Below are 24091 nucleotides of genomic sequence, written 5' to 3' on the forward strand. Positions count from 1 at the left end.
GAATAATTATCATATTTAAATGGGAGCTTGTGTACAACATAATGCTTTTTCTAAACCTTTTTAAAATGATCCATTAAAGTATCAGATCATCAATGTGGGACATGTTTATCTGTAAAGTACACCTTTTTTCTTAAAATCTTTCAAATTCGTTTGATGCAATCTTATATTCATTGTTCTATGCCTCTGCAAACTTCCTGCAATCAAGAGGTCAAAACGTCAAACTTTTTAAAAAAAGGAACAAACAATATATTATTTTTATGCTACCAGTTTCGACTTATATGATCGTTTCTTTTTTAGTACGAATAACAGTTGATGACAAAAGAACGATATCTCATGGTAAGCTTATTTGTAAAGAAAATGTTTTTCCAACTACATTAAGAATGTCTTTTTCTTTCGTGTTGTCAGTTTTTAAAGCAAGATTGATACTTAATTATGTTCTTGTATTGTATTGACGATTGTAATCATTATTTATTAAGAATGACGCATATCATCATCCACCGATATATTGTTTAGCATTTTTTTTTTCTGTAAGAAATATGACTTTGTCTCAATCCAGATTGTATTTTTTAAGTTCCACAACATTCTTTAGTTGCATAATTCAAAAGCAGTCAAATCAACGTGAAAATACACACATACAGAACATATGTCTTAATAATACCACAATAAAACAATTCAAATGTGTTTTTTTTTTCATTATAGAAAAGATAAAGAGATGCAAAACATACCAAATGATCTTTCAAACTCAGAATTATAAAATAAACTGACAACGCCATGGCTACAAAAAAGTAACAACAGACATACAACCGTATAAAAAAAACACAACATATGAATTGATACATTGAAAAATAACACAATCAGTATAATTCAGCCGGATAATAAAAATAACAAAAAAGTGATAATTTCACATTGTTTTTTCAATTCATTTTTTTTTATTTCAGTTGACGAACCATTTGATGACAGAAATAAGAAATCTCATGGTAGATAAATATATACAAAATATTTGTTTCAGTCGGCTATTGTTTACAAGATAATTACGCAAGTGGGAAATCTCTCGATATGATTCATATAGTCGAAATTGAAAATAAGACAACTCTCTACCAGAGATCTAATGACATAGAAATTTAATCTTATATGTCACTGTACGGCGTTCAGCACTGAACAAAATTCATACTGCATAGTCAGCTATAAAACACCTCGAAAAGACAAATGTACAACAATCGAAACAAAAAAATATGAATTGTGACTTATGTACAAAATAATGAACGAAAACGAATATGACATACAGCTACAAAGTTCAAATACTGAAATATAGACTTCTGACTTTGGACATGATTAACTTGTTAGTTGGTACGTAATAATCGTCCGTGTACACGCAAAATAAGCGGCTCATTCTATCAAATTAGGATATTTTTTTTTTGCAATTTCAAGAATTAATCGATGTCCTTCATACTGTGCATTTGAATAAACTATCCGGGTGCGGGAATTTCTCGCTACATTGAAGACCTGTTGGTGACCCTCTGCTGTTGTTTTTATTTGGTCGGGTTGTTGTCTCTTTGACACATTCCCCATTTCCATTCTCAATTTTATAAAGGATGGTTTTCCAATTTATATTCATCCCTTTTATTACAAACATGCCTTAAATTCTCAGTTAATAGATTTAAAAAATAGAAAGAAACTAGGGTTTCAAGTCCTTTAGACAACTTTGACGTGTGTTGAAATATCCAATTCGTTTTATTTTCCCATTTGGACAGCAATCGTTCAACTTAATTCAGCTTTTGTTCGTTTTCCCCCTTGCAATTCGAATATTTTGCTTTTAATGTTCCCATTGAATGGTAACTTATATAAGCGTGGTTGATACCTTGAAAAAACAGAATCAGTATTATGCAGTAGGACAATAAACATTATAAATAAGTCAAATGTCATATCTGTTTTATGTTTTGCTATTTTAGTTAGTAGTCCATTTGATGACAGAAGTACGGAATCTTATGGTAGGCTGATAATGGAATAAATCATGGGGGCTTTGATTCATACTGATTTGAATAGGGGTTGTGATCTTTTCTGCTAAATATTGAACAACAAAGGATAGTAAGATGTAAAAAAGTAACACAGACCCGTCGTAAAATAAGATTATATTCAAACTCCCAGAATTGTTGTTATTCTAGTAGCACAAAAACGGCAAGTTTTCCGAATCGAAGTACTCATGGTTAACGCAAACATTTCCCGTTCCTGTCATTAAACACACGATATATATTGACGTAAAAGAATAGAGAAAAAATAACTTTTGACATGCTTTAAACTATTAGTAATAACGTTATTATATAGATTTGGGTGAATATAAATGAACATCGCATTCATATGTAAACAATGGCTTTTACAGATCTTATGGTCGTTTGTTTATGTTTCCTTGATTTGATGACTTTAAGTTTCACACCGTACATTTTCCCTTTAAAAAGATTTTTTACGTCATCTTTCAGGTTAAGTAGCTTATTCGTAAAAAGCCCAAACAAACCATGATGTGGTTGATCAGCTGACATAAATAATACCCGTTGGTGGTCTTTGGCTGTTTTTTCGCAACTTTTGTCGGGTTGTTGTCTCTTTGACACATTCCTCATTTCCATTTTCAAATATATACAATAAATTCATATCTTATAACCTGTTTGCATTCCAAGCATTCGACAAATGTCTGATTAGAATTAATCAATTATATGTTAATCAAATATTTCCAGGAATTTTCTTAAAGTTCTGAATTTAAAATATTTGTTTTATTAATGTTGAAATAATTAATTTGTATTTTGTGTTTTAAACTTGCACTGAAATAATAAAACTTTTAATGTTTTAACAAGAAATCTGTTGCAGGTAGCTATGGTATACCAGATGATGACGCAAATAAGAAATCACCTGGTAAGTAAATTTTAAAGTCACTTTTGACTTTCTTTGTAAAATTCTTAAATATTGATCTAATAATAAGTTTTGTCAAACTCCCAGGTGCAAGATTTGATAATTTTACTGGAGTAAGACGTTTCAATAATTAAGGTCTTTCCTTTTTCAGAAATGCATTTTGACCTGTCTGTAATGTGCGTAACCCTCGTTAACGGTGAGCAAAAAGAGACAATATTAGCTTTAACTTTTAAACTTCACGTCCTAGACCTATGGTATCTTAAACAATAATATTGGAAACTAATGACCGTGTCTTAGTCTTGGTCTTAATAGTCAATCTACTGTATCAAAAGTGTGCCAACACTTAGGTTATTGGTTTGCAAAAACCATCACGTAAAATATGCTCCTAATTCAAGTCTTTAATAAAAAGACTGGATAGTTTTCAATCAAAGACCGGTGGTTATCTTCGGACACGTCGACTTCCTTTCTTCAAAAAAAATTGACTGCCATGATATTCACATGACAGTGATAAACATTACATTATAAACCAATAAATATATCAATGTTGATGACGTTTGATTCAGAAATGCGATTTGGACGCATTCAACATAGATTTGTTTTTACTTTAAGACCTTTTTGTATCATATAACTGCTAACGGATTGGGGTATTTGTGATGTAGTTATATGTTAGTTTAATCAATGGAGTTTAGCATTGAAACAATACATGATTCAAATAAACATAATGTAACCTGTCAAAGAAATATCTTCCTTATCAAGTTATAGGAACCCTATATGTTTTGCACATGTTTGAAATGACACGAGTTGAATATCCTTCGATATCTTAAATTCGTAGGTTAGTTATTCTTTTCATAGCATTTTAGACAAAATGAGTTTATTTTGATTGAAATTATGTAGAAAATTGAAAGATGTAAAATTGAGAATGAAAACGGGAAGTATTTTAAAACGACAACATATCGACCAAAAGCAGATAACAGCAGATGCAACCAATTGGTCCTTTATGCAATGATTAAATCACGAACTCGGAGTTGGCCCTTTATAAAATATTTACTAGTTCAGTGAAAATACTTAATTCCAAAACATATAAAGAACTAAAATTATAAAATTATATAACCCTAACAACATGAACAAAGACCAGAAGCTCTTGATTTTGGACAGGCGCAAAAATGCGGTTTATATAGTGTTAAACATGTTTTGTGAGATCTCAACCCTCCCCCTTTTTCACTAGGCAATGTAGAATAATGATACACACAGCAATGCATTTTATAAGAATTTTTTTTCATTCATATGTTGCCGTTAGATCAGTTTTGTTTGAAACTGACAGTGGTACCAAATTATTGTGCAAATGACAATTACAAATACATGTTCCTTTCGATACACAATGGTCGTGAGAAAAAATGTATACATCTAGTGTTTGTTTTGATACAAGTATCATGTAGTTAATACGTAATTATTGGGGTACGAAATAACTACAATCAACTAAAAATAATGTCATTTCACCTTTAAGTTCCTAACTTAACCAGTTGAGTGCATCATGTACATGTTTGTTAGTATCCCATTAACAATAAAAGCAAAACTGGTTCATGAAAGAAAAATGTCATTAGGAAAACAGGAATATTATGACGCAACAGGGCGATTCTTTAAAAAGTCAGAATCAGGACTGAAATTAGGGCCATTATAAAAAAAAATCAATTTAAAAGTTTATTAAAAAATATAAATTACGGATTTCCAGTTTTTCAATTCATTTTTGGGAAATTAAACAAACATCAAGCAATTTAAAGTTATATGTTTTCATTATCTTATGTGATCCATATGTCCAGTTAATAAGTATAAACAACATTCCATGATGATTTTTTTTTTAATTTTCAGATTTAACATACAGAATAAAATCTTTTATTGTGTATGTCATAAATGTGTTTTCAACTATAGGACAACAATAAATGTTAACAGTTTGTCTTTTTTGCATTTTTTATAATAACATATTTACAATTCTCAACACAAAACAAATATTGTGTTTGGTTAAATATAAGACGTTGTCGATTTGGTTAATAATCATGATTGTCTGTTTTCAAATGGACCCTGGTATTTATCCTAAGGCATGACTCAGCATTTTCCCTTGTCAATATTCATCCTACATCATTATAAAAGACTTTGGACATATTGCAGGTCCAATTTCAAAACACACATTAACTAATACTATAATGTTTGTTACATATCGATTTTATTTTTTTATAGGTTTTACAAATTCTGCATTTATTGTCGGTGGAATAGCAGGCGTGTTACTCGTCATGTGTATTATTGTTGGAGTTTTTCTTTTTAGGTATGACTATACTGGCATAAAATTTGATATCTTCTCAAAGAATCTATAATGATAGTCAAAATAAAAGCAAAATATATAAGTTCGTGTCACCGCTTAAGGACCGGAGAAAAAATTAATTTTTTTCAACAACGAGAAACAAAAAACGTCCTCAAATTTAACTTAACCTCTTTCTTATGGAAATAATCAAAACAGACTCTTGTGGAGAGTTGTCTCATTGGCAATCATACCACATCTTGTTTTAGACTAATGCACAATGTTTATGATTTAATTTACTTGTTTGACAAAGATAGAAAAACCAGTAATACTACACATCAAGAAACATTTTACACTTAACGTTAAAGCATTTTCTTTCACTTTTAAATCTTGTTTATGGTATTTCAGCAAAAGATTGTTGACTGTTCACAGAATAGTGTATATATATATTTAAAAGAATCGAATTGTTTACAAATGAATTGTGTGAAAATCATGAAAGATTTGATTTAACTTTATTTAGCAAAGTTTGAGGCTTGAAGTAAGAAAAAAACAATACATATTATAGGTTAGTTTAAACATATTTATTTATAGTGGATTGGGAAACAAGTTTTGCAACTTATATTAATCCCTTTCCACTTTGCGGGTGCGAGTGCTGCCTTGTAGCGGCATTAGCCTGCTCTTTTTCGAAATCTACAAGGGTGTCTTTAACGTGCAAGAGATATGGCTCTCTCTTAACACGGGTCAGCCATTTATCGTCCCCTTCCGACGGACTATCATCGTTTCCTCGAGACCATACTCGCAAATGGTGTCAAGGGAGAGCCGAAAATTCAGTTCCTGAAATTTTCATCCGAATTGGGAATCGAACCAGGAACCAGGTTACTGAATACAATTACAAAAAAATATGCATAATGTTTTACCGTAAACCTTAATAGGATTCGAATAGCATAATTCCGTTATGTTCATTTGTAGGAAATGTCGTAGTGCACAGAAACAGATCAAGAACAGGGTAACACCAACATTAAACCCAACATATGATCTAACTGGTAGGCCAAACTCAGAAGAAAATAGACACCAAGCTAATGTCATGGATGATCCTGGAGCCCTACATTTTTCAACATTATATACAGTTCATTTTGACAGTCAGACAGATGATATTTCATATGCAAAGGTCAATAAATTACGCCACAAACATCGACCGGAAATTGAGTCCATAAAAGAAGAGTGAAGTTCGTACCCACATCCCCAGAACACTGTAGAATTTTCAGACGACTTATATGATCATACAATGCACAATCCTGTCCATGACATCAATAGTAGAGATTACGGAATTACACACAGGAGAATTACAGAGGATGACTATGACATATCTGGAAACTATCACACAACGCTCAGCAATGATCAAGACTCCGTTTATAACTAAATTTCACGACCTCACACCCGCATTATAGTGATCAAATTATTCATATTAAAGAAGATAAAAGAAAATACATTTAGCTGGCCTTTATTGTTTTAGTCATTGATTTCGAAGCTGTTTAAAGCATGCATAACGCAAAAAGTAAATAAAACGTTAAATTGACGAATTACCTAACAATCATTAGTCTCTGTATTAGGAAAAAGATTTGTTAATACTTTTTTTTTCATTTACAATCTATCATATCTAAGACCTAAATATAATAATTTACTAGTTTTTAAACCCTTAATTGGATTTTACTTAAGCATTTCATAGCTGCAAAAGATATCATGATGTCTTAAAAGATGACCCAAACACGACCGAAGGGCTTATCAGTTCATGCCATTTCACAGTTTCATAGTCAGAAAGTAAATGTAATGATGTAATAAAATTATAATAATTGAAATACCTAATTGAAGACTTACAGTGAATAAAATATAATATCACTATTGTGGAGAAATGTTTTTCTCACACCGGTCAGGTAATGTGAAAATAGCACAAAAATAGAGAAATATTCATATCAAATAAATATTATATTTAAAGCTGACATTAGTTTTCTATAATACTGTTGAAGCTAAAAATACCTGGTAAGACGAACGATACCAAATGTATAGTTTAACTATTAAGTCGAAAACGATATGATAATGGCAAATAACTACAAACTTAGCACGATGAACCCAAGAACTGGTTTTGAAATTTCTGCTTTGGCTATCACTTTTTTATAAGTTTTTTTTTCTAATTTTTCTAATTTAGTAACATCATCCTTTTCTTATTCACTTTTCTCATTATGCAAATAATGCAAATTGTGTTTTGTGTCTATTGTATTCATTGCAAATGTTAAAAATAAACTATATCATCACATTTAAAATATTGTCATTTTATAAGGTTGACATGAACATGTCAAACAATAAAACTTCCCGGAACTTATTGTTCTGATTGTTTTTCTAGTTGCACCATTGTAATTTAATTCCGGTGTCTTTTTTTTTCTAAATGTGAGATTTGCACTTACAAACATACATATTAATATATTGAATTCACTGTTTGTCTTCTTTGGGGCAACATGTTTATAAAAAGTCTGTTATGTCTGACAACTTTGAATATTGTTATTGCTTAAGACGATTATTCAAACCATGGTTTGTATTTGATTTATCATATAGATACATGATTTATTTTGCTGTATTCTCAGTTATTCGGAAATACACGAACAGTAAAAGACATTACTGTTAGTTCCTCAAAATATGTGATAGTTATTAATCTTGTATGTTCCAATATTCTCTCAAACTTACTACTGCTTAGTGAACTGTCGTTAAATGATTTCATTTTTCTTATTATAATTTGATTTCATCATGTTCATAGGATGTAATTTAATAATTTAGTTCATGTTTTCGGAATTATCAGAGATAAAATAGTTTTTCTTGGTATGAGGGACAGTACTTTAGTCGTTATTGCATTTATGTAGTTTTCAACACAACAACTTACATTTTATTTTATTCTAAATTTTTTTCAAACGATCACCAAAGAGTTTCGGTATGTCATGATAAACTTTACGTACAAAAGCTCTTGGACACCCCTTGTTTGGGGAATTTCTCACACTGTTGAAGACAAATTTTGGCCTTGAGGTGTTTTCTCCCCTTTGGTCGGGTTCTTGTCTTTTTGACGCATCCCGCAATTTCTTTCTACATCATATTTAGTTGGTGTCAATGATCAAATAAATGTTATTTTATGTGCCAACATTCTAGACATCAAAACCGTCAGGATTGTGAAGTACATATAGGATAACTAGTTTGTTTTATCTTCAAATGCTTATGTGTATCCAAAGGAATACTGATGTTTAAGATGCAATGACAAGCTTTAAGTCCGTTTGTTATTTCTACTTTTTTGTCAGAATATTGTTTTTCCCCTTAACGACTCGTGCGCTTTGTGATGAAGCGGCATGTTTTTCTTTTTTGTATTTTCACAGTATGTTCCTTGCCTCATTTTTAATTACTTATATGTGTCAAATTAACAATCATTCACACACAATTTTGAAGAAAACAACTTAAGCTTGATAATGTATACACACTATTTATCAAATGAATTGAATAAAAGCTTATGACGGCCTTTCTTCATGGAGAAGAAAATAAGTGGAAGCTTTACGTATTTGGATTCTGTGGTATATCTAGCTTGGTTTATAAATAACTTTCTGTTTAAACCATTCAAATATTGCTTCATTACTTGAAAAATCGTTCATGGTATATAAATTAATTGCTTGACACATCCATGGAGTCTATCAATGTAATAACAGACGGATAAATACCCTGTCAATGCTCTTCAATTATTTGATTGACCTGCAGTTTTTTTCTGAAATATATATTTTGATGGAGATTTTATTAATCTACTGGTTCCATGATACGGTCGCTTTATATAATCTCATAGAGACTCACCTTGATATGTTTCCAGTAAAAATTGTGTTAGATAGCGACCTCATTAAATTATCAGGAGGATTAACGGAGGGGTAGAACAGAGTACGCCCTTAGATAATAAATGAATACATTTATTGAGAAATACTCTGCCTAACCCTACGTATTTACAGAAAACTTTCAATACTAGAATTTGATTTTAATTAAACTTCCAATCAACTTTGAAACAGTTTAAGTAGTAAAAGGAGATATTTTGGGAAATTGATTTGTCCATATTTATTGAAATGCAACCTATGACAATGATCACTATTATTTGGCATCACCCTTGTAAATTGTAAAATTAAAAAGAGGCTTACGACATTACTCGGAAATAAACATTCATACAATGACCAAGACAAATTTTATTTGGAGTAAACTTTTTAAATACTTTTGTCTTATCTTGCAAATGATGAAGAATACTAAGATGAATATGTAATTAAGAAAGAAAGAAAGCATATCTGTTCACAAATTTCACAGGCTAACTTCAGACTAAATCAGACAAAATACACAATACTGGAAAGTCAAATATACACGTAATCGCCGAATACATTTTTCTTTTAAATTTTTAGAAATAGTGTATGTTTCCTTGTACTTATATTGTATTAGTATGTTCATCGAAAGAGGGATGATATTAATCAGACTATTGATTCATAAGTATCTATTTCCTACCACTGAATGAGCTTTTCCATTTAAACTTAAAATGAATTAGAACATGTTTCTTAATATTCAAAATGCTAGCATTTATTATCGTAGTTGCTACCAATTTCTGGATGGAATGTGCCTTTGCTAATTATCGGACTTATGGTTTGTTAACTTTATTTTAATATTGTTTTGTGATTCATACTTAACACTTTCTATTTTTAGGTCGTTTTATTTATAGTTTAAGAATTATAAGTGCATGTCAACAGAGGTCGGTAAATTTTAAACAGATTTTTTAAACGTAGAAAAACTAATCTGACGAACAATCATGATGTCATATCTAATTAAAGTATTTTTGATGTTCTTAACTGACCATACACGCGTTTTCTTAAAACAACAATATATTTAACGACAGGTGGTACTTTCACATACTGCATGTATGAACTTAACGTCATTTCATACTCATTTAAATACACAATTAAACAAAGAATTTCAATTTAAAGTTTTCATTAGTTCCTTTATTTCAGGTGAAACATGCATCTCTATTAAAGGAAAACTTCACACTGGTCAATATAGTTATGGGCAAATTAAGTGCAAAGATGATCAAAGCGTATACGTGCAACGAATTTGGTATGACAACGAACGAAACTGTCAATATGATCAATCTCAATCAAAACAAATATTCAATGATCAATTACTCGTCATTTGTGATAGTATTTCTTTATGCAAAGTAGCATTCTATAGATCTTACATGAACCGAAACTATCAATACCTCAACCTACGTTTTCAGTGTAAAGGTACTAGTATAATATATACTTCTATTCTTTGAATACGTAATAGAAACTACTGCAGAGTGTATATGTAACATTTGTATAGAAAAAGAACCCACTTATGTTATTTGCCTTTTTGCTATTTGTTCTACTCGATAGTATACGTAGATAGTTATTTATTGTACTAACTTAGTATCCAGTGTCAAATGGTTAATAACATGCTGTTAAATGTTGATTTCGTTTCCTCCTGCGTTTTGGATTTTGTAAAAGGAAATCACAATTGGTCTAGATCTTTATTTTTTTTAAATCTCGAGAGTAGCATGTAATGTATTTATATTGATTGATTGTTGGTTGCTTAACGTCCAGTGGCAAATATTTCATGCATATTCAGGACCAGAACAAGTTCACAATAAATACAATAGGTAGGTTGTTGTAATAGAGGCCATATGGGATGATGGTCGGGGAAATTTGGACTGCCACTGGAAAATGAGGGTGTATTGGATAGGGACAGAAATTTTGCCTTGCAACAGGCCACCTACGGACCCCTCAAAGAGTTGTTGCAAGGGTTCTTAACGTGCAAAGAGCGTGGCACTCTCTTTACACGAGGCATCGGATTTAACGTCCCCTTCTGACGGACGTGACTGCGAACTTGATGCATCCCGCACAGCCAAACGGACGCCCCACTTCAGCAAGCGTTTTACTGCCGGTCGGGAGAAGACCAAGTGACCATATTTCTATACCCCAGTCACCCTTGGGGATTAATGTATTTATAAGATTATTCATATATACATAAAGATAATCACAAGTTTTATCATATTTACGGCTATGTTTTACAAGAAACAGAATATATGTTCTACATGTATATCAATTTTTCATCATTGCAAGATAAAGGGAGATCACTCATAAAATGTAACTTGTGTTATAGAATGTGTTGTGTATTTGTAGTTTTTATCACGTCGCAAGAAAACGAGTCCAATTACTTTAAACTTAAGGCATATTATGAAAGCTTTTTTTGCATGTTTTGTCTGAATATTTGTATGGTATTGTTTACTTTTTACCACTTGAAATAGGGATTACGAGGCTTAATCTATACAAAATAAAACAATGTTGCACAACCTGTATCTTGAAAGCCCAGTTACCCTTAAACTTTAATTATATTTTTAAAAAATAGCCTGATATAAACAACATTTTAAAAATTATTAAAGACATTCTATGGATCTTAATTATACCTCCCATCTACCTTAAAAAACAAATCGGTAAATTATGTATCCGTGTAACCAAGGTGATAGACGAATCATATTAAGCTGCCAAGGAAATTGACTATCTTAATTAAGAACACATATATTTTGATGTAGTGGGTCTGCGAAAGGCAGCAAATTAAAAGAGGGGCAAAATATACTAGGGGGACAGTCAAACTCATAGATCGAAAATGAACTGACAATGCAATGGTTAAAAAAAAGACAAACAGACAAATAGCAGTACACAAGACACAACATAGAAAACTAAAGACTTAATAAAATGCACCCCACAAAAAACTGGGGGTGATCTCATGTGCTCCGGAAGGGTACGCAGATCCTTCCCAACATGTGGCGCCTGTCGTGTTGCTCATGTTATTTCAAACCCGGTTAATAGTTTACTTTGGTAGATCATATTCGTGATGAAAATGGAAGTAGATAGTAGTTACGACATAAAGAACATATCCGATTACCCGTCTTATATTGACAAATTATAGCTGCCAATAAAGATGTTTCACAACAATACATTCAATACGATGATTTCAATACAGGTTGTTGGTTATAAAAACAATTAATAGAGTTTTAGGTTTATTCAATAGAGATTACTCAAACAAGTTGTGTCAGTTATTATTTATTCTATTTATACAATCGATAACATGAGTTAAGTAAGCATCGTTTCCTTTATTCAAGTTGAGAAGTAAATACAAGGAAATAACTTTATGCAAAAAGTAAAACAATTACGGGTTTTAAATTCAAACAGTACATGTATAGAAAAAACATACAACTAACATGTATGACATAAGTTCTTCACAAGTCCGACTAATATTGATTTTACACTAATTATTGAGTATATGGATAATTGATAAAAGTATCTTCAAATGATTAAAGTTTTCAAATCCGGATCGTCGTTGATATGTCACATAGCACAGAAACGTGTATGGACATGTTATATGAAGTTTTCTCTTTGGAGTAACATTTGATGGAGATTGATCAAATGCACATATGACGTGCTCTTCCAGTCATATTTTTCCAACATCTACGTGTGTCCCCATTTCACATATCAGTTCACCCTGTTGGCCATGAATCGAAGTGCATTTCACTTCTGTACAAATGTTGATACATTTACCCTGAGATGTTGGTGAATTAAATGCGATGTTTGGTTTAGAAAAAAGGATAATTGAACAATATACATTTTCATTTCTATTTAATGCACGAATTTTAACTCAAAACTGTAATATATATATAGGGATGGAAATAAAACAATTTGAATGCATCATCGGTAACGCATTATAGATAAGTCTAAGCAGTTTTAATCGTTGCCAAATGGCTCATAATATATTTAAGAAATTATTCATGGAAGCCATATATTGTTTGAAATTTACACATAACCTGGGCCGTGATATTCGAATTTTATCCTGAGCGTTAGCGAATATCACGGCCCAGGCCATGCGTAAATTTCCAACAATATATGGCTTCAATGAATTATTTCGATTCTAATAGGACAAATACGGTCATTAAAAAACTGAAGCGAAGGTGGATATGCTTTGTGTGGCTGTTCTTTTTTACTCCCTGCTAGATAAAGCTCAAATATCTTTATAGATATGTAGCTTGCGTAGGTTAGTTTGTGAATAGCTTCTAGAAAAATATTTTTTAATTTTTTAAATTCCCACACCCAACATTTGCCATTTTTAATTTACATGTTTTTCTCGTAAGCTTCCATTAAATCAAAAGTTGACATTTTGTAACTAAGGAGCCATCATGTTGACTTGCTGAAACGAGTAAATATGCGAATAATGCAATAGAATAGAAAATAAAACAAAACCTACCTCAAAAATCAGTTTTAATACAATTTCATACGAATTCCCATGGTTCCAGAAAACTTTCAACTTTAGCGGTTTCATTTGTATGACGTCATGTTTTGAAATGATTTAAATGCGTCAAAGAGATTAAAAGACTTTCGCGGAATTTTATTTAATTTTTATTTTGTTGATTTCTCCAAGCTCTTCTTTTTATTATGCATACAAATAAGAAAAAAAGTTATTTTGTCTTTTTTAATTGCCCTTTTTAAAACAATAAAATCGACAGAAGGTCTGCAAATAGGTTCCAATACATGTAGATTTACGTGGGAAGTATATTGTAATAGCCATTATTATGTATATCTCTGAGTCTGCGCTAAGTATGTTTTATCGAGAATTTTATCACAGTGTTGTTAACAAAGCTAAAGAAACACGTCATATTAGAATCTATAATAACAAATAAATTTAAACAGACGACTCTTGGAATGGTTGTCATAAACAATAATTGTCAGACATATGATAATTATTGTACACATTTTATCGAAAGAGGGAAAATGTAACTTTAACATAAACATGATAAACTAATGCAATTGTTTTATTCAAAATGATAAAATACTCAGTGAGAGACCGGAACATAAACAATGAAATGAAATTATTGTAAATAAAAGTATCGGGAAGTATTTATACTATCGCATTGTCTGACAAATTTGTATTTCTCAACGTGATTATTTTTCATATCTTGCTTATGAAATTGAAGATTGTAGATTTGTCTCACATAAATTATAATTTATACGCATACCAAAGGCTATATTTTTTTTCAAATTCACTTTTATCGTATATTCGATTCTCTGACTAAAGATAATTTGAAAATATAAGAATAAGATGCTGTGGTTTGAATCCCAATGAGACAAACTACACAGGAAAGTAACTGACACTGAAATTAACAACTATTGATCACAATACTGCCTTCAACCATAAATAAAATTAAACCCAAAGCAGAAATGCATCTAACATAAAAACAGCGAAAAGTTTACGGTATTCTTGTGTCATTGTCATCTGTTCTTATCATGATTTATTGATATATTAACAAACACTGGTTAAATTCTTTCACATTTGATGTGTATTGAATCTGTAAAACGTGTCATCATAGGGTTTATAGTTTCTGTTGTCTAATTATCTTAGAAACTCCATATTGACAACATAATTGGTTAACTCATTTTAACACTATACATATGAATAGCTCTTAATTCGCATTCGTTTATAGCACAAGTAAAGCATAAATAACTTGAACTGAAACCATATTGTCACACGGAATGCATATCTTACTGCATGTCTGCCCTTCAACTTCAATACTTCCAAAGTATTATATGCAAGTTTTGTTGAAAAACGCAATGAAAGAACTGTCCATTCGCAACCCCACCACAACCTCCTAAATACTAGTATCCATCTGAACCCTGTGCTTGTTCTGTCTGTTCATTCCTGACGATTCTTGAATATTACAAAGAATTCTGACTATTATACTGTTCTAATTTAACTTCTAAAATACAATTCTAATTTCTAACTCCCTATGAAAATTTAATATTATTGATATAAAAATACGACCTGGTCAAACACAACTAGCATTAAAATTCAATTTTTCTATAAAAGACTGCACTTGTTTTAAAGATGCAGTGTCTTTCTTTAAACAAATTGACACTAAGTGAAAAATGTCCACTCATATACATAATTTGAGTTACTTCCATGGTATTTTTTTTCTGTTTCGAACCAAACACATATACTACTTATTTTAATAAAAGGACTGCTAGCTTTCGCATCTGATTCTTCCAATCTGTACATTCATTTCAAATTTGTATATACACAATCTACTTATATTAGCACCAGTGAAATGATCTAAATAATGTAGTATAGACATATCAAGTGTTTTACTTGAAATATCACAGCATCAGTCACTATCCGTCAAATAAAAGCACTTCATTTAAAACCACAGGTAAAAATCTATCTACAAAATAAGGACATTTCCCGGTACATTCAATCAAATCATAATCTAGTGGATCAACTGGAGTTTGTCTCTATAGATTAAGGCAAGAGTAGTATCCCGCTGGTCGAAATTCATAAATCGATTGAGAAAAAAAAAACGGGTTACTAACAAAAACTGAGGGACACGCATCAAATATAAGAGGAGAACTACGACACAATAGAAACACAACATTAAAATGTAACACACACATAAACGAACTATTGCATAACAATGGCTTTAGGCTCAGCATATCTTCCCTGTAAAAAAATACAGAATTTACATTTCTATTCAATAATTGCAATTCCACAGATGCCCTAAAAATGGGAGGTTTTGCATGCCACAAAACCAGGTTCAACCCACCATTTTTTCTCAAAATGTCCTGTACCAATTCAGGAAAAGGCCATTGTTATATTATAGTTCATTTCTGTGTGTGTTACATTTTAATGTTGTGTTTCTGTTTTGTCGTAGTTTGCGTTTCCCTCAGTTTTAGTAACCCGGATCTGTATTTTTTTCTCAATCGATTTATGAATTTTTAACAGCGGTTTACTGTTGTTGCTTTTATGTAATCGGATATTATAGTTCTATATGTTTACCTAAAAAACATTTTCATCAATTCCGTCATTGACTGCTTTTTCTTCTGTATTTCCTTTTGTCACAAATCAGTTTGATGCAAATGGACCTAGGACTGGACCACTACCTACCTCTTTTGTGATATATCTATTAATATCCTTGGCTAAATTCCTTGCCCCACTATGATTGTTAGTAAATGTCTTGTTTCAAAACTCCTCAGATATTGTATCAAAACCTAAAGGCCAACTAAATCAAACCTATCACCATGATCACAAACTGACCTGATCTGTTTTCATAATCACATAATTATTGTATCCAAAACTGTATACACAAGTTAGAATAAATTGAAACTTTAACTCAATAACAATAACCAGGTAGCATAAAAAATTGAAATGAAAAGTGTAAATGGATCTTAAATAGGTAATTCTACGTCATAATTTTAAAATCTTTTAGAAATCGACAGAAGTGCAACAACCCCAGGTAAGTTTGTAAATATGTATGGATGCAACTAAAGACATTTTATAAACGTATGTTTTGAGTTAAAAACAAACATAAGGGCGTTGATAGATATATGGTGATCTAAATTTAATATATATGCAGACTCTTTAAATTGTGACATTTGGATAATGACGTATAGTATCAAAACAACACCTCAATTCATCATATTCCTACATTAAAGTCGTACATACCTGATTTTCATTACAAAATTATAACCCATAAATATAATTTTTAGTTATAACAGATACAATTTTTAAATTGGACTCTTTATTTAGTTTAAACCGATACAATAAAAAAATAGAAGATGTGGTATGATTGTCAATGAGACAACTCTCCACAAGAGACCAAAATGACACAGAAAATAACAACTATAGGTCACGGTACGGCTTTTCTAATCGTAACATTGAAACACTTGACTTATGGCAATTTTACCGTGGCGAAATTGCAACCTATTATTATAGTTGAAGTATAAAAAAGGGACCCAACTTTGCGCAACTCAGATGCAAAGATTCCATTTCAATCGTAAATATTATTCGTTCTTATTACTTTGTGGATGGTATACATTCATCCGTAGAGTTTTTATCTTTGAGGAACATAATAACTTTCTTGGAAAAATATAATCACGTGATTAGAAGAAATCGTGTGCTATTTGTTGCTATGAACAATTTGCTGGTAACCTTAGATCTATTAAATCTTAAAATGATTCAACATAATTAGTAGGACATTCTAGCATTTTATTTCTAGTAAAATATGTATACAGAAGAGCGATATTATTTTAAACACCAATTAATAAAGTGACTGTGGTAGTAATTGAATAGCAAACTTACATGCAAAGCAAATTTTATCTTTAAGAAACCGAACATTTGTCTGATTGTAAATTAACAATATATTGTAGTCTATGTCAGCACCCAAATACTGCTGAAATTTAATCGCAGCCTGTTCTCTTCCCAGACAACAGAAGCAATGTTAGGTAGATCATATGTTACTACATCTTCAACGATGTCTGATGAAAGAAGTGCAGAAGGAAGTACGAATAATTGTACATTTTTGATAATATATTAAAGTACATACACAACTTGTTTAACTTGTGTAATACTACTACACAAAGTAAATAAACATTCTTTTTAAAAAACCAAACATATTTTACAGGGGTTAAAAACATAAAGACAAAAAAAGAATATAATCAAATTAAAAAAAATGTCCAAATAAAAATTCTTCGGATGTGCCATGAATTATTTCGATTCTAATAAGACGAATTCGGTATTGTTTTTATTCGTGGCATTGTTTCTCAAAACTTTATGTAGTTTTTATATCCTTTCTCATTTTTTCATTAGAAAAGCTTCAACCTACACATCCCAAAAAGAGGTGCTTCAAATCTTCATGAATACTCATTGAGCGTTGCAAACATCCTCTACCATGTGTTTTACTGTTAGTTGTAGATTTGGGTATAATTTCAGTTTTGTATATCATTTCAGATGTATGCATTAAAATTACTGCTGGCGGCGCTGTATGCTTTTCAACCATTATTATTTTTCTCTTGGTCATGTAAGTTACACAGTTATCTTTTTATACATCTTAAATATCATAACTATGGTCTAATTGATTCAATGTATTAATTTAACACATCTGATGCATTTTTGAATATTGCTTGTAACAAACACACTAAAATCAAGACAACACACACATTTGGTTCAATTATAAGTGTTAAGCATGTGTAGTGTGACATCGATTTCGCTGAACAAGTACATAAAATGTATACATAACCGTTAAAGGGCACGGTAGAGCCAATGTTCCGGGATTTTTGAGCTGCTTTAATATGTGGCCTGTGGTTGGTTTCTTCTCATATGTTTGGTGATTGTTTTCTTGTCTTTTTGACAGATTTCACATTTATATTCTTAATTCTAGACCATTTAGTAGTGTCATTAAATCAAGAGTTATTTGTCAGTGAAAGACAGACAACATCAAGGACAAATAAAATTAAGAGAGCAAGACGAACAACAGTCCAAAAACCAAACATTAAAAACTGAAAACAATTCCAAATCTCGTGATGTACTCAGGTGTTTCCGAACGTTCATAAGTCCCTCGATAACCATTGAAATAAGTTACATTTCTTATGGTATACGGAACTAACTGTCATGGCAGTTTAGAAGATATGTCATACTTTACCCTATGTGAACATCGATGACTTAGGTTATTAGATCTACCTCAATTTGCAATCACTATGATTGTCTTGTCGAAGTTCGATGTTTCGCTCAGGACCTTAAACTTCTCCACAAATAAACACTGGTTGCTATGATATAAACAAATTTCCTACACGTGGTGTTTACGTCTGTTATTAGCTTTTTCACCCTACAATAAAATTAACAGCTTTCTGAAGTCTAATTAGTTTCTGTTTTACTAACTCTCACAGTATTTGCATGCATAAAAGAAATTCTACAAACAAAATAAATTTCTAAAATGAAAATAAATCTTCATTTAAAAAAAAATGTTTAAGCGCATGCATGTGTGATTTTATTACGTCTGTTATTGATTTGATTTGCATAAACGTTTAAACCATATCTCATAAACATTCTGTTTTATATTGTATAAAAAACTTGTTCGACCTCATACTTTTTCCGCGGAGTTTAAAAGTTATATGACATACAAAAGCTTCCAATCCACAGGTGAAAATGACATAACTCGTTTGATCTGAAGAGTACAATAACACTGTACAATGAACATATTTATGTTGGATATCATCAGTAAATATACAATATATCCCGCAGCGCGACTCACCAATGTCTGTGTTTAGTTTCCGAAGCCTTGGACGCAAATGTTAGATTACAGTGTGGGTCATTTGTATCAAGTCCTAGAGATGTAATATTATCTAGTATTTTTCATTCGTTTTAGTATCTACATCCAGAGAAGAAAATTGATAAAAGCTTCCTTTACATCTTTGACAGCACGACGAGATCAAAACTACTACAATGAAATACCACATCAGATGACCGACTCTACTGAAGAGCATGGTTATGAGATGTCATCCATACCATCTGCTTCAGGATGTCAAGCCACTGTGCAACAGAGTATAAACAACATACAACACATTGATACTTTTAGAAATGTCATTCCTTCTGGCATATCACAAATGAGCGGTGACCATTATGAATCAATCGACAACTAAGTTGAAAAATATACAATTTTGTTTTGTAAATATTTTACGCGTTTATATTCATGTTTTCCCATATACTAAGTTTTGGATTTACATATGATTTGGCCTGAAATATCACTGAAGAGACTTTAATGGTCGAAATGCGCATCTGGTCTAGTAAAATTGGTATCGTTTTATGTTATCTAAGTAATGTATTTAGATATTTTATTAAAGTAACATTTTTCTTTGTTTTCTTCCCTTATTTTCATTTTTTTTAAATTTAAACAGAGTTATGAAGATTTCATATGACACTCTGTAAATTTTATGGACATCATAACAAATTGGTAGATCTATACGATGTGTATGTATCTAAACTTACTAACCACGTCATAGATTGTGGTTTACCATGTTTGTCGTGTGATCTGCTAAGTACGTACCCAAGGTGACCTATTCCCTATTATAACTGTTTTGCCGAGTATGAATTTGCATTTCCATACGGCATGTTTCGGTATTTATATATCTTGCTTTCGGGTATTTTATTGTTACTTTCTTACACGTGTGGGTCCGTTGAGTCATTTTGTGCTGAGTTGTTGTCTTCTAATTTCGTTTGTGGTTTTAATTCTGTATGTTCGGTACAATTCATCCATGTTTTATTTGTCAGTATAGTCGAGTTACTCGTGTTTCTTCTATAGTGTATTTGGTCTTATGTTGTTTGTTTTCATGTGTGTTAACAGTCTGGTCTTACATGATCTTATCTTATATAACTGTTATCTTATTTTTATTCTCTATATTTACGCAACAATTTAGATAAAATCTCAGCTACTTCATTGGAATGATTTTTTGTTTAAAGCAACTTTATGCACATGATTCTTTTGTTAATTGAAATAAGAAGATATTGTATCAGTGCAAATCAGACAACTTGCCATCCAAGTTACAATACAGTTTTGATTTACAAGCAACACCGACATGGTTAAAGAATATAATCAATAACACCATAATAAAACAATCTCATTTTCAAATTTTTGTATGGTTAGAAATACATGCAAAAAGAAACAATTCAAACTCCATCCCAATTTTGAATTCCTGTACGTATCTATAATAAAAGTATATTGTACTTTTAAAAATTTACCTGTGATGATAAAAACGTCACAAAAAAAAACGTTAGTGTTTATGACGTTGTTTCAGTCATGTTCCGAGCAGTTTATTTGTTCATGTGTGGTGTCCTTGTGTGCTATCGTAAATTCATAGGAGCTGTCGGTTGTTTTCCTTCGAGTTACATGTTATTATGTACTTTTATATTATTCATTTATGTATTGCTCTGTTTCTTCTAGCAGTATTACTAACATACCCATATAAGCTGGAGGTTTATATAGCCATAAACCAGATTCAACCAACCATTTTTTGTTAAAATGTACTGTATCGTGTCAGGAATATGGCAGTTGTTATTTACAGTTCGTTTCTAATTTGTTGGTGTTTGCTGTTGGTGTAATTAAGTATTTCTGATGTTTTTCTCTAATAGTTGATGTGTATTTGGCTTTGGTTTTGCTTATATTTCTTATTCATCAATTGACTAGAATTTAACAATATAGCAAGCCCAATATCGTCCTTTGTCTGTATCCCTTTGGACTAAATTTTACAGTAACAATCTATTTTCAAATCCATGTTTTTCAAATAACCTAAATACATCTGAAATCTATCATACAAACTGAATCAATACACATATATTTAAACAATACGTAAAGCTCAGTAGTATGTAGAGTTTATAATACTTCTGATTAATTTCCATAAAAAAACGAAAGATCTTCCGTACAATTCATGTTTTTGCTTCAAATAACGAAAAACATTTGTTTTGACATATTGAATCTACATGCTATTATGACGATGTTACCCAAAATATACTTATCGTATTGCACGACATTTGATGGTTGCATTTCATTCTCTATATTAAGTCACATTTAACTCTTCTTTCCAGTAATCTGTAGAACGATGCGTTCTTTTTAAGTGCAACATTAGACATGGTTGTCTTTTTTCATGACTTCATATGAGACAATTCAAACAAATGAGGAAGTTAAAAAAGAAGCTAGTACACTTAACTTCATAATGAGTTTTTATATACCAAAGTACGACAGTTATATTATGTGGTATGACCTGAATTTATTTGTTACCTAATAATAAAAAGATGATACTGTGCTGGGATGATTCTTGTGCGCTTACATTCGTGTTTCATATGTTTGAGTGTACAAGTGTTTTCTACATTCCGTATATACAAATTATCAAATTATCATGTATCCTTTGCTTGCAAATTATGCATATTGTTTGTTAACCCAAATATGCGTTGTACACTTATGTCAAGATCTATATTTTGGCTTTTTACTAAGTCGTGCTTTTTTAAGACTTTTCATGACTTGTAATACTAAATTTGTTGGATGTGCAATAATTCCTATTTTAATCAGGATAAACTTGAATAAGACCTTATAACTGTGAGTAATCTTACATCGATTCTATTTTTTGTGTCTTTTAATTAGTAATTTATTTTTGTGTACCTAGTTTCAATCTTGTAAGGTAAGCCTTTTAAATAGTTTGATCTCTTTATTTTGTTTTTTGGCCTTCCTATCACTGTCTAAGGATATGTTATCTTTGGAATTTAACACTTGCAAATATATTCAATTCAGTGATAGGTACTGTTGCAGTTTATAATTCCGTTGGTCAGTGTAGTACGTAAATAAAGGCAAAAAGGAAATTTATAAATTGATTGAGAAAAAAAATCCGGGTTACAAACTAAAACTGATGGAAACGTAAGTCATTTTATCATAATATGTACATTGGTATGGTACCCTTTCGTGATATGAGAGTAGTGTTTTTCTATATGCTAAATGCAAATGTGTTTCCTTGTTTGCATAAATGTTTCACACTCTGTTAAAAACAAACTAAATATATTGTACTTCATGTTAGAAGATGTTTGTTATATATTAAAATCAATTTACATTTAAAAACAATTTGGATATTTACTAGATAAACTCGTCATACATGTAGATACCAGAATTGAAATTTGAGCGTGTTTTGTGTATGAGAGATACTGGTAGAAATTGAAGAAAAGTCAACAGCTTTCATTTTTCTGCAAAATGAAAGATATTAAGATTTTATGTACTCTAAAAGTTGGTTTTTTTAATTCTTTAGTATCTGCATCTGATACACGCCTAAAGTCGGTAGTTTAACATTAGCTTTTAATCTCGCCTTGATTTCTGATAAGTTAAGGTAAATAGTCAAGAAGGAAATTTCCGGGAGCACTTGCAAAATTCAGCACTATAACGTTGTTTGTAAGGACACTTATGTAATTCCGGTAATGTAATACAGTGACGGAAAAATATCTCTGGTTAAAATTCCAAAGAACAGACCTATGCTTTTCCTTATTTCCTCGTTGGTATGGTTTGTTTTTGAATTGTCAGTACTTTTTCATTTATCAAGCATTTTATGAAATGAGATTTACACACAAAACAATGTTGCTTTGGGCTTTATTTGCGGGGACAACATCATATTTGTCATTGAGGTTAGTCATATGCTTGCAACATTTGGATTTAAAAAAAATGTTGTAGGATGCATTTCATAGACCTATTCAATTTCTTTTGTATAAATGTTTTTAGATTGTAAAAATTTATCATAGAGCTTTAATCCATTCGGACATGTTTCTACATCTTCTTTCTAGCGTTTAACCTATTTTCCGTCATGATACGCAATTAAATCTAGAAGTATTTCGAACTTCTTGTTTTTCATATATATATATATATATATATATACTACCCTATGGTCTATAAGTCACCTAAATATTCTTAAAATAATAAAGTTCGTATCTGATATTTATGAATGTGGAATGATCTCATGTGCAATCCGGAGGTTTAAACTTTAAGTCGTCAATATACAGATACTCGAAACAGAGTCACTGTTTTAGCTGCAATACATAATCAATTTATGAGCGTTGATCAGAAATCGATATTCTGCAAATACATATCAGTTCATCTATTATCTTATCTTGGGTTTAAAAATTTTTAAGGTGTTTTTTATAAACCTGTAAAAAGACCAAAGTCCATCTTTTTTCGTATTAAAATGGTTCTTAACATTTGCATGTATGATATGGTTTTTATAAAAAAAAAGTTTTCAAGTTTTACCACAATGAAACGAAGAAAGGCCTTTTTCAACTGATTTTTATAGTTCGTTCTTAAGTTGTACTGTTATATATCTGTTGTTTATTTATGTGTCAAATATTGTGTTTCGTTCATTTTTTATACATAAATTAGGACGTTAGTTTTCTAGTTTGAATTGTTAGTAACGTTCATGACGGTACAATTGTATTTAGAGGAGATAA

At 30.9% G+C, this 24091-nt stretch overlaps 2 protein-coding genes across 2 annotated transcripts; both read left to right on the forward strand.

The window, feature by feature from the left end:
- The first annotated feature begins 1274 nt into the window (after positions 1-1274).
- On the forward strand, positions 1275-7396 carry LOC143050882 (uncharacterized). The gene is made up of 5 exons (XM_076223987.1): positions 1275-1347; positions 1950-1988; positions 2857-2901; positions 5131-5215; positions 6158-7396. The coding sequence occupies exons 1-5, from the start codon at positions 1275-1277 to the stop codon at positions 6411-6413; spliced, it is 498 nt and encodes a 165-aa protein (XP_076080102.1). The 3' UTR covers positions 6414-7396.
- A 10060-nt stretch (positions 7397-17456) lies between these two features.
- On the forward strand, positions 17457-19982 carry LOC143051335 (uncharacterized). The gene is made up of 3 exons (XM_076224275.1): positions 17457-17628; positions 18077-18146; positions 19491-19982. Exons 1-3 carry the CDS (start codon positions 17565-17567, stop codon positions 19762-19764), a joined length of 408 nt encoding a protein of 135 aa, XP_076080390.1. The 5' UTR covers positions 17457-17564; the 3' UTR covers positions 19765-19982.
- The last annotated feature ends 4109 nt before the right edge of the window (positions 19983-24091 follow it).

Source organism: Mytilus galloprovincialis, chromosome 11 (assembly GCF_965363235.1).
Source record: "Mytilus galloprovincialis chromosome 11, xbMytGall1.hap1.1, whole genome shotgun sequence".
NCBI lineage: Eukaryota > Metazoa > Mollusca > Bivalvia > Mytilida > Mytilidae > Mytilus > Mytilus galloprovincialis.